The 12,295-nt window shown below is 45.8% G+C and overlaps 1 protein-coding gene across 12 annotated transcripts in view; it reads right to left on the bottom strand.

Annotated features, from left to right (window-relative positions):
• ncor2 (nuclear receptor corepressor 2) overlaps positions 1-12,295 on the bottom strand; it is a 202,442-nt gene that overhangs the window by 48,717 nt on the left and 141,430 nt on the right. For all 12 annotated transcript variants that reach the window (XM_029717277.1, XM_029717284.1, XM_029717287.1 and 9 more), the window contains exons 15-17: positions 10,623-10,828; positions 6,998-7,158; positions 5,192-5,254 (exon numbers count right to left, since the gene is read on the bottom strand). In XM_029717277.1, coding sequence (XP_029573137.1) covers positions 5,192-5,254; positions 6,998-7,158; positions 10,623-10,828 — 430 coding nt within the window. The remainder of the gene's footprint in view (positions 1-5,191; positions 5,255-6,997; positions 7,159-10,622; positions 10,829-12,295) is intronic.

The following is a 12,295-nucleotide window of genomic DNA, read 5'->3' as shown; positions in this document are numbered from 1 at the left end:
CAGAGACAGAGAGAGACACAGAGACAGAGAGAGACACAGAGACAGAGAGAGACACAGAGACAGAGACACAGAGACAGACACAGAGACAGACACAGAGAGAGACACAGAGAGACACACAGAGAGAGACACACAGAGAGAGAGACACAGAGAGAGAGACACAGAGAGAGAGACACAGAGAGAGAGACACAGAGAGAGAGACACAGAGAGAGAGACACAGAGAGAGAGACACAGAGAGAGAGACACAGAGAGAGAGACACAGAGAGAGAGACACAGAGAGAGAGACAGAGAGAGACACAGAGAGAGAGACAGACAGACAGACAGACAGACAGAGACAGAGAGACAGAGAGACAGAGAGACAGAGAGACAGAGAGACAGAGACAGAGAGACAGAGAGAGAGAGAGAGAGAGAGAGAGAGAGAGAGAGAGAGAGAGAGAGAGAGAGAGAGAGAGACGACCAGGTTCGTTTCAAGAGAGAAGAACACGTGATCAAAACCTATTAACCTTTTACAGCCTTGTCCCGGGGTGCAGGGAGACAGCCCAATGAGCCCAGAGCTGACAAGTCCAGCCAGACACCCTGCTACACCAAGAACACACACACACAAGAACGCATATACGCACACTTTGCTCTACCTAGTGAACCTGAAGCAATAACACTGCAATTCATTCACTGAAAGTCAAGGGTCACTTTGTTACGACTCACTTTCACAGATCCAGTCCATTCAGTTTAACCAGAGCACAGAAACAATCCCAAGCAGCTCCAGTTCCATCGGCCTCAGGTCCTGGCCAGTGGAGCAACACACAAGAGGAAGCAGGCATCCAATCAGCTGCTGCTCAGCTAGAGCAGGTGGCAAACTCAATCAACCAATTACGATCCTCCATTTCCATAAAAGCTCCTCCCATTGACGGCACAATCAACACCTAGTCAGGGCCGAGGGGTGAGTGTTCCCCTTCTCATGTGCTTGTCACTCCAGCAGTCCCTCGTGCCCCTGGTCTGTATCACGTTATCAGCAGTCTGATCTCTGTGGAGAAGGCAGGTGGGCAGGCAGTGATTCCACTCCAGAGGGGCAGAGAAAGAAAAGAGCCAGGCTCCAGCTCAGCCTCCACACCCCTCCTGCTGGCCTGATACTGGAGCCAGTGTCAGGTTGACATGCTCAAAACGGCACATGCTCTGCGTCTCGCCTCTCCCTTGCTTTTTCCTCGCCCTTTCACTTCCCACACTCTCTCGCTCGCTCTCCGTCAGGGCTAGTCCGTTGTTCTCCGCCGGGTCTTTCCCCAATGGCTGCTGTCTGGGAGGACTTTCACAGGAAAGTGGGACTGTGGGGCGGTGCTATGTGCTCAGCCTCTCTCTCCCCTCATCTGATCTCTCCTCTATCTTTCTTTTTTTTCTCCCCTCTCTCACTCCCCCTCCCTCCCTCTTTCACTCTCACTGCAAGCAGGCAGAGCTGCACACACACACACACACCCACATAAACACCCACACACACACACACCCTCAGTCTCTGTTTTTCGCTTGCTTACTCTCTCTCTAACACATACACAGCTAGTCCGAGGGTAAACAGAGGAGAGAGAGTGAGAGCAGGGGAGTTGAGCTAGAGGGACAATGGAGGAGAGGAAGAGAAAGGGGGAGTTGATGTTGATACCATGAGAAAGCATAAAGGGTTTCACATTTTTCCTGACTGACCTGCTTTTTATCCTGAATGTGACCCTTCTCCAGTCTACAACAACACCGAGAAAGGGAGAGAGCGAAAATGAAAAAAATAAATAAAAGAATCTTCCACAGCTCCTGCCAATCTGGGCCTGTGCCATCTCCTCCCATCTCAGGACACACTGACTGGGAGGCCAGAGGAAAGGAAGGGGGGAGAATGCTCTGGCCTGATCCACTCCAACAGTCCAGAGCACAGCAGAACACAACAGAGAGAGTTCTACCTACTACTCCTTTAAAAGGACCTGTACAGTACTACAGCAGGCATGGAGGGAACGACCCGATTATCCAGCTGCCTGGCTGCCCAAGTAAGCCTGCCAGATTAGAGAACTTACATAACAAACACTAGCCAAGGAGCGAGTACACACACACACACACACACACACACACACACACACACACACACACACCCTACCTTATCTGTCTCTACAGTGCGACCATTTTAATCGCATTTCCGCATTAAAAATAGATGTGTGAACTGAAAAAGTAAAGTATGAGCATATGTGCGAGTTGTGATATACAGCTAAAAAGTATTTCTGCCGTTTTGTTTCATTACTGGTAGCTAATCACACAAATAACTCGAGTCCCATATATCTCACCTCGAGCAGCAACAGTGCCTTGGGCACTATGCACACTGTGAGTGAAGTGCTGAAAGATTCATTTTTAAAAGTGCACAGGCATAGAAGTTGGTCGAATTTACCCGAAAGTCTACTAAACGTGACTGACTCCTGTTTCTTGGTTATTTACATCGTTTTGTTTACACGCCAAGTTGTTTTTCAATGTTAGTTTGAGCTTGCTCAACTGCTAGGGAAGAGACGTCAGAGAATCTTCTCTCACAGACAGACCTGGGCGTCCCACCCAATGATGTATATATATACCCTGTATTTGTGATGTAACGTATTGGCCGATGAGAAGCTTTGAAGCCACCAGTCGGCCATATTGGCACTCCCCAGTAGGAGCAGTCCTCCATAGTAATGAATGGAATTCTACAGTATTTCAATTAAATGTTTCAGGGACAAAATTACATGTATTTAAGTATTTAGTTGTAGTGGGGACAGTAACATTAGTATGTTATATATTATTTTATTTTTATGTTTAACTCAAATAACATAATTGAAAAGTATGCTTTAGGTGTCAAATATAATAAATGTCAAAAATGTGTCAAAAATGTATCTAGACATTAATAAATGCATTTCTATTGCTTCCAAAATATACATACTTTTTACAATGGAGGATGAGTGTCAAGATGGAGTCGCGGTGGCTTCAAAACATTGCCCTTGTCAGTCCTCTAGTGTATATATAAACGATTGGTCCCACATAACTGGCCCGCCCCTTAAAGAGGCAGCTGAACATTTTTCTCCCACCTAAGTGACTCAAATATTTGAGGGTACATTGTACTCGATTGAGCATGGCACACTCCAAAAAACTTTTATTCATGAACTTTAAATAATTTTTTGGAATAGAAACTCTCCCTCAAATACATTCATTGTGCTCCTAAATGTATTTGTGTGCTCCTAAATTGTTCAACTTAGGCGCGCATAGAGCCCTACCTTAATTACACACATCATACACACATCATACACACACTCAAAGGGATATACAAGGACAAAGGAGGGAGACTTAACAAAGCTCTACAATCCCTTGTTAAAGATGCCAGGCTTTTTGACCAGGAAAGACAAGGGCAATACGTCGAAGTTTGTGGCCTTGCCATCCCATGGGGGATTCCTGGCACTGCCACGCTGAAATGCTGCCATGCTATGAATGTCATTATTGAGATCTTTTTAGCACAAGGGGACAAACACATTAGCATGAGGAGATGTAAGCCTCTTTTAAACATATACAGGTCAAGCTCCTGAAAGTGGAGTGTGCACCTTGACTGTCGGTCTGGCATTACATTCAGGCCAGGGTTAGGGGAGCGGGGCTGGGACTGGTGGGCTACTCTACACATGAGGAGCCGTGGAGGGGGAAGCCCTTTTGGCAGGCATGGTTACTGGCTGATGAGCAATGGCGGAGTGGAGTGGGTTAAAGATCCCCTCCCCCACAGACAGGGGTCCTGTGGTTGTGGTTACGTAAGCCCTTCATAGAAGCCCCTGCTCCCACCGGGCTGCAGGACTAATCCCCTGGGATGCAGCGGCCCACTAATCCCAGTGCGGGAGAATGGAGTTGAAGACATTAAGCAGGATTACTACTCAGGGCCATGTTCAAGGGCCAGCACCAGTCATTACAACAGCCCCCCGAGACCGAGTCTGCAGACTGCCAGCAGCAGGAGAAATAACACCACACCACGAGACAGAATGACCGGGTGTCTGCTGTATAGGATTTCTCCCTTCACTAGCACATTCATGGTGATAAAGGAACTTCTTTCGAAAAATAGGATTACACAACAGATCGGCTAGTGCTCTGCTGAATTACAAGACAGGTATTAGTCATACCCAGAACTGAAAATCATACAGAGAATCCATGACACGTCATCAAAACCGGCCAAAACCGTCCCGCAAGGTATTTTTTGGTGGGCCCCCCAAAGTTTTTCGGTAAAGTTTTTGAGGAAATCTGTTCCCAAGTATTCCCATAAAAAAAGAGATGTATGTGATCTTGTCAAAGTAATCAAGCTAAGGAATGATTGTTATTGTCCCGTGTGGCTCAGTTGGTAGAGCATGGTGTTTGCAACACCAGGGTTGTGGGTTCGATTTCCACGGGGGACCAGTACGGAAAAAAATTATGAAATGTATGCATTCACTACTGTAAGTCGCTCTGGATAAGAGCGTCTGCTAAAAATGTAAAAAAAAAAAAAAATACAATCTTTTATTGGGCTTAGTTGTGGTCAATTTGCAGAGTACAAGTTATTCTAATTACGTTGTGGCCCATCGACCATACACTCCGCGGCTGAATCTAGTTACCTACCACGCTGTAGACTGAGCTGTGTGCAGCACACGCAACACAACTACACCACGGCAAACAGACAGGCAGAGTCACAGCCACCTTCTCTCTGCAGGACCCAAAGGCCAGGCGAGGCCAGGGTAATCTTCAGTCAAAGACAATAAACAGGCCATGTAAAGAGTAAACAGACTTCTGCAGTTGGAGCTGTTCTAGCCAAAGATAAGAGGGTGGGACTTTTACAGTGGCTTCAGAAACAGCCATGGCAGGCGTGTAGGACACAGCCCTGGGTCAGGCAGCAAAGCAGCAGAGTGGAGCCCCACACAGCTCGACAGACAGACAGACAGACAGACAGACAGACAGACAGACAGACAGACAGACAGACAGACAGACAGACAGACAGACAGACAGACAGACAGCACGTGGCTGCAGCCTAGCCTATCTGACAGGAAGTCACAGGCACATGCACTTGTCACCACTTTCGAGAAAACCTCGCCAAGCTAATTCTATGGGCGGTTTTCTCTTTGACAAGGAAAGTTTTCTTTTGAATGACAATGGCGCTGCTGGGTCGTATTTCAAACACAGAGGTAACATTTTTTGTTCGATTTTTCTTTACCTTTTTTGGCGGTTTCCATCTCCTCCTCAGTCCAGCGAGAGCTCTCATTCATCTCCAGATTGGCTGAAAGGATAAAAGCAGAACCACCACGTTAGAGAACGGGCAGGAGGGAGGGGGAGGGGAGTCTCAAGTAGACAGAGAGAGCGAGAGAGCGAGCGACTGACCGAGAGAGAGAGGGAGAGAGAGAGAAAAGAAAGAGAAAAGCTAGGGGGCAGGGTTGTCTTTGCTGCTTGCTGGTGCAGCATGGTAGAGCCGGTCGACAGGGGCTGTTAGTTTAAGAGGAGAAAGTCAGTTAATGATTAGAGACATAATAAGTGGTTGTTCCACCTGTCTACAGTAGGGACCAGCCTGACCCTGGCAGAAGAGAAGACAGGAAAGAAAACGAGAAGAGGAGATGAGCTGTGGTTTCAGTGCTGTTGTGTCGTCTCTGTAGGGCTGTGACGGGCACAGTAACAGCAGGCGAGGAAGGAGAAACAAGCCCAGTAACAGTGAGAAGAGACACTAGAGATACTGATCAGAACAGAGCCCCTCTGGCTGGATCAGGCCACCTGGGGATTCCCAGGGACTAACCCACAGCAGCAGGAGCAACCAACCATCCACTGAAGTGTTGAAACATCAAAACCCCAATCGCCTACAGCTACAGCGTGTGTGTGTGTGTGTGTGTGTGCGTGCGTATATAAAGGCAGCCTTGCAAACTGCAGAGAGAATACAAAGTTAAGACAGATGAGTATTGCTGCCTTAATGAGTACGTTCGGGATACTTTAAAGAAATTAGACGGGGAAACTAGCATTAACGCCCATTGTGTACGTTGCCCTACATTGTCAATGAGCCATGTGGTGCATTCTGGGAAGGGGAATGCACTCCAAGGAGTGAATGGGAGTCAATTGGGCGCTAGCTCAAAAACCCAACATTAGCATGAATTACGTAAACAAAAAGCACAACATTACAATTCTTTTCCGAGATGTGAGATAATTAACTTGTTCTCTGTAATATCGTATAGCTTTGAAATCGTGACATTACATACTTGAGGAAAATAGGCACACTGACTCATAATCTGACTTTTAGAAGGGATTGCGTGACGATTATCTTAGCAACCGCAGCATAACAATGTGAACGCGATTGATCGACAGTCTGCTGGTATTTTGGTATTTTATTAGGATCCCCATTAGCTGTTGCAAATGTAGCAGCTACTCTTCCTGGGGTCCACACAAAACATGACATAATACAGAACATCAATAGACAAGAACAGCTCAAGGACTGAACTACATACATTTATGTAGGGGCATTATACATTCCTCCATTCACTGGCCATTGAGATTCCCCATCTCATTTCTTAAAGAATCCCTGGTATTTTCTCATTAAGTATCAATTTATTGGCTCTCTCTTGGTTAGGCAAACATTATCTTAAAGGCACCTTCCAGGCCAAGGTGTGTGTGTGTTTGGTGCACGGGTGTCAAATTGTTGAGACAGATCTACAGTGCACCCTTGTGGTGTGGGATATCAGGAGGGAAATAAACACAGCAATGATGGGAGTGTTCATGTGCTCCGTTCACATTAAATCAGGTGGACCTACTAAACAGACGTGCTTCAGCAATATCATGGCCATATTTTTCCTTCAAACATACCGCCAATCAGCGACATTTCAGACCAAAATACAGACGTTAAATATTTCTGCTCAATGAGACCCTGGCTCTTTCGGTTTATGAGTTGTGATGAAAATCTAGTCAGGTGAAAAGAGCAGCGGGTGAAGATGCAGTGAAAGACATCATGCGGCAGTGTAGACTATAGCAGTAGAGTGAGACGTACCGAGTTCACTGCTGAGCGGCGGCGTGGCGGTCTCCTCCACCTCGCTGGTCATGGAGCGGGTGATGCGGCCCTTGCGCTGGCCCTGGCTGTTAGCCGTGCGTCGTCCCTTTAAGGCCACCGTGGGCTCTTTGTCTTCCCCGTCCTCACCAGAGGTGTCGTCCCTGCAGGGAGAGTGTCAGTCACACCACCTTCATCATCATGATTACCCTCCTCTTCCTCACTGCCTGGCCTGCACATGTGTACTGTTTAGTTTGTTAACCTAAAACCTGACAAAGTGCAGAGGTTTGTCTGGGTTAAATAACTGAAAATAACTACAGTATGTGCCAAAGCACACACAGGCACGCGCACACACACAGGCCTCAAGGCTCAGGAGAGAGTAGTTTGGAGTTTTGCAAGCAAGGCAATATATCCCGTCAGTGACATGGCAGGCTAACAGATAAACAGTGATTTTGTAGCCGGTGTTCTCCCATTCATTTTCACCTGGTCCGGTATCATTATTCTAAGGCGGGCCTGTCCTGCTACCTTGCACACCAGATATAGCAGCGCCAGCTGTGCCAGGGGTTACAGGCAGCCACCACAGGGGGAGTGGGAGTCAGGGACTCCTCTGCCTGCTCTCCTCAGCCCAAGCACTGGAAGCACTGAAGATGCTTCATCATAATCAACACCACTCATTCAGACAGGCAGGACAACTCCTGTTCACTGTTCTGTTTGTCAGCAGCAGCAAACAACTCCAACTTGTCCAACCTCTATTCAGAGAGCTGGGAGCGTCACTAGAAGATTGGACATGATGATGATGGACTTCTATCATTCACTGTTCTTCCCTGTGAAACATGCGATTCTCATGAAGACAACATTGCATTGGGTGAGTGCTGTTCCACTGCTCACATAGATTGCAGTGCTCAGCAGCACTGACTGATTTCACCATCCTCCTCTCCATCACGCTGGAACTGTGCCTACAGAGATGCCAGGGCAAGGCAGCATCACACACAGCAGATCACACACCCTGGAGCTCCCAGCTCTGGAGACTTGCTGGATTATTGTAGCAACCGACAGTACAGTAACGGTGTTGCTAGGCGGTCAATCATATCACTTTTCCCCCCATCGAAAAAGAAAATAAGTACGGCATCTTAAAAATGTGACTTTCGGTAGCCTATTGGGAGTGAGAGAAGAAAAACAGGAAAACAGCTGTTTATAAAAGTAGGAGAAGGCTTACGCAACAGATCGGCTAGAGTTCTGCTGAATTACAAGAAAGGTATTAGTCACACCCAGAACTGAAAATCATACACAATCTATGACACGTCATCTAAACATGGCCACAACACAAGAACTCGGGCTCACAGTGAAACCGCATTTCGTCAGATAGGCAAAGAGTATCTGAGGTTACAAACGATCATTTTCACACCGAAACATGAAATAGACAAGAGGAGTACCATTTATATCTAGTGAAACACATAGCATTGGCTGCATTCTTATCTCTCCAATATACAGTGCATTCGGAAAGTATTCAGACCACTTTTTCCACATTTTGTTATGTTACAGCCTTATTTTATAATGGATTAAATAGTTCCCCCTCTCAATCTACACACAATACCCCATAATGACAAAGCGAAAACAGGTTTATTGAAATTTAAAATATAAAACAGAAATACCTTTCTTACATAAGTATGAGATTCAGAATTGAGCTCAGATGCATCCTGTTTCCATTTATCATCCTTGAGATGTTTCTACAACTTAATTGGAGTCCACCTGTGGTAAATTCAATTGATTGATTGGACATGATTTGGAAAGGCACACACCTGTCTATATAAGGTTCCACAGTTGACAGTGCATGGCAGAGCATAAACCAAGCCATGAGGTCGAAGGAATTGTCCGTAGAGCTCCGAGACCGGATTGTATCGAGGCACAGATCTGGGAAAGGGTACCAAAACATTTCTGCAGCATTTAAGGTCCCAAAGAACACAGTGGTCTCCATCATTCTTAAATGGAAGAAGTTTTCGAACCACCAAGAGACTTCCTGGAGCTGTTCCCCCGGCCAATCTGAGAAATCGGGGGAGAAGGGCCTTGGTCAGGGAGGTGACCAAGAACCCGATGGTTAGTCTGACAGAGCTCTAGAGTTCCTCCGTGGAGTTGGGAGAACCTTCCAGAAAGACAACCATCTCTGCAGCACCCCACCAATCAGGCTTTATGGTAGATTGACCAGACGGAAGCCACTCCTCAGTAGAAGGCACATGACGGCCTGCTTGGAGTTTTCTCAAAAGGCACCTAAAGGACTCTCAGACCATGAGAAACAAGATTCTCTGGTCTGATGAAACCAAGATTGAATTCTTTGGCCTGAATGCCAAGCGTCACATCTGAAAGAAACCTGGCACCATCCCTACGGTGAAGCATGGTGGTGGCAGCATCATGCTGTGGGGATGTTTTTCAGCAGCAGGGACTGGGAGACTAGACAGGATTGAGGGAAATATGAACAGAGCAAAGTACAGAGAGATGCTTGATGAAAACTTGCTCCACAGCGCTCAGGACCTCAGACTGGGGCGAAGGTTCACCTTCCAACAGGACAACGACCCTAAGCACACAGCCAAGATAACGCAGGAGTGGCTTTGGGACAAGTCTCTGAAAGTCCTTGAGTGGCCCAGCCAGAGCCTGGACTTGAACCCAATCTAACATCTCTGGAGAGACCTGAAAATAGCTGTGCAGCGACGCTCCGCATCCAATCTGACAGAGCTTGAGAGGATCTGCAGAGAACAATGGGAGAAACTCCCCAAATACAAGCTTGTAGTGTCATACCCAAGAAGACTCAAGGCTGTAATCGCTGCCAAAGGAGCTTCAACAAAGTACTGAGTAAAGGGTCTAAATACTTATGTAAATGTAATATTTTGGTTGTTTTATTTTCGTAAATTTGCAAAAATTTACACAAGAGTATTTTGTGTAGATCATTGACAAAAAATTACAAATTAAATACATTTTAATCCCAACAAAATGTGGAAAAAGGCACTGTAGGTTTAAATACTCTGAAAAAACGTAATAAGGAATCTTAAAAATGTGACTTTTGGGAGTGAGAAAAAGAAAAACAGCAAAACAGTTTTTAAAAATAAGAGATTTCCTGATCAGGTCAGGGTTATGATGATTACCTTTCCTGATCTGGTCAGGGTTATGATGATTACCCTTCCTGATCTAGTCAGGGTTATGATGATTACCCTTCCTGATCTAGTCAGGGTTATGATGATTACCCTTCCTGATCTAGTCAGGGTTATGATGATTACTCTTCCTGATCTAGTCAGGGTTATGATGATTACCCTTCCTGATCTAGTCAGGGTTATGATGATTACCTTTCTTTCTAGTCAGGGTTATGATGATTACCCTTCCTGATCTAGTCAGGGTTATGATGATTACCTTTCCTGATCTAGTCAGGGTTATGATGATTACCTTTCCTGATCTAGTCAGGGTTATGATGATTACCCTTCCTGATCTAGTCAGGGTTATGATGATTACCTTTCCTGATCTAGTCAGGGTTATGATGATTACCTTTCCTGATCTAGTCAGGGTTATGATGATTACCTTTCCTGATCTAGTCAGGGCAGCCAAATCTAACTCCATTTAGAGAGAGGAAGGCAAGCAAACTCACTTCATTACATCCTCCTTTTCTTCCCCCTCAGTCTTCTCCTCCTCTCTCTCTCCCTCCTCTTTCTCCTTCTCCTCCTTGTCCTCCTGGCTGCTGCGGTTCACTTGTTGTTGTTGTTGCTGTTGTTGCTGCTGTTGTTGTTGCTGTTGTTGTTGCTGTTGTTGTTGCTGCTGCTGTTGCTGCTGCTGTTGCTGCTGCTGTTGGCCATGCTGTTGGGGTAGAAGAAAAGATGACAACCTTTAGTTCGTTACAAACATGATCCCTGGTAACAGGAAACATGGTGTGAACACGCGCACACAGACGCACAGACTACATGCACACTTCCAGACACGTAAAACATATAAGAACCTATATACACACACAAAAACATGAGCCGTGTAGTAGTGTTGAGGTCATTCTGCCATCAATACCAGTAGGTACACCACAAGGACAGCCCATATGTCTTCCTTCATCTGGCACCTAGAACCACTTCCTCTTCCACTTCCTGTCTGTCTGGGCTCAGGTTCATATCATGAAAGAAATACTGCAGACTGCCAAAGACCTGCCACTAACACGGTTATAACTGGTGGAAACTACACTTATTTGAGCATTGTAAAGGACAGTTGCCTCAGTATAAGGGAGTTGTGCTGTGTGTTAAGGTATTTTTCTTACAGCTCTGTAAATGGCTTTCTAGCTAGAGGTGAAGCCAATCCAATGTCTACTCTAATAACAGAGTCATTACATCTAGCTCTGGGCATGGAAACACAAAAAGGCAGAGAAAGAGTGGGAGGCTAAATCAAAATGGACCTTTCTCACAGAGACACCTTCCTCCATTTGAACCATGTCACTCGAGTTGATGTCCCACCTCTCTGAAAGATTAACTCAACCCAACGCAAATAAAAGCCATAACACTGATTGATTCTCCAGTGGATAAACATGGTCTCCCTCTCTCTCCCCCTCCCTCTCTCCCTCCTTTCCTCCCTCCCACTGGGAACCTGGAGACAACAGCAGCCCAATCATCTCAATAGACTGCCATTATCTCTATGGAGTCATGCACCTAAACAGACCGAACAGCAAACTCACGGCCATTCACAGGTGTCTTAAATGAGTCAGGCTCAGGCAGGTGATATCTAAAAGCCTGCTACTGTATCTCTGCTCTGCTACTCTCCTTTACAACAACAAAAATAAGAAAATATTAAAACTGTTGGGGCTACGGGGCAGAATTGAGAATTTTGAAAAAAACATGTGCCCATTTTTAACTGCCACCTACACCAACTCAGAAGCTAGGATATGCATATTATTAACAGATTTGGATAGCAAACACTCTGCATTTTCTAAAACTGTTTGAATGGTGTCTGTAAGTATAACAAAACTCATATGGCAGGCAAAAACCTGAGAAAAATACAAGCAGGAAATGAAAATTTTGTGGCTGTACTATTTTCGAGTCATTGCTAATAGAACACACAGTGACAAAGGATTAATTTTGCACTTCCTACGGCTTCCACTAGATGTCAACGATCTTTATAAAGTTGTTTGAAGCGTCTATGATGAACAGAGACCGGATGACAAGGAAGGGAAGTTGACGTCCCTGGGATGTCGTCACTTCATTATTGCGCGCACATGCGCGTTCATGTGAGATGAGACTTTGTATTTCAAACGTTTATCAAGACACAGGAGAGGTCCTGTTGAAATATTTA

This window comes from Salmo trutta, chromosome 27 (assembly GCF_901001165.1).
Source record: "Salmo trutta chromosome 27, fSalTru1.1, whole genome shotgun sequence".
Taxonomy (NCBI): Eukaryota; Metazoa; Chordata; class Actinopteri; order Salmoniformes; family Salmonidae; genus Salmo; species Salmo trutta.
The sequence above is the reverse complement of the archived record's forward strand: the minus strand, read 5'-3'. Positions and strand labels throughout refer to the sequence as shown.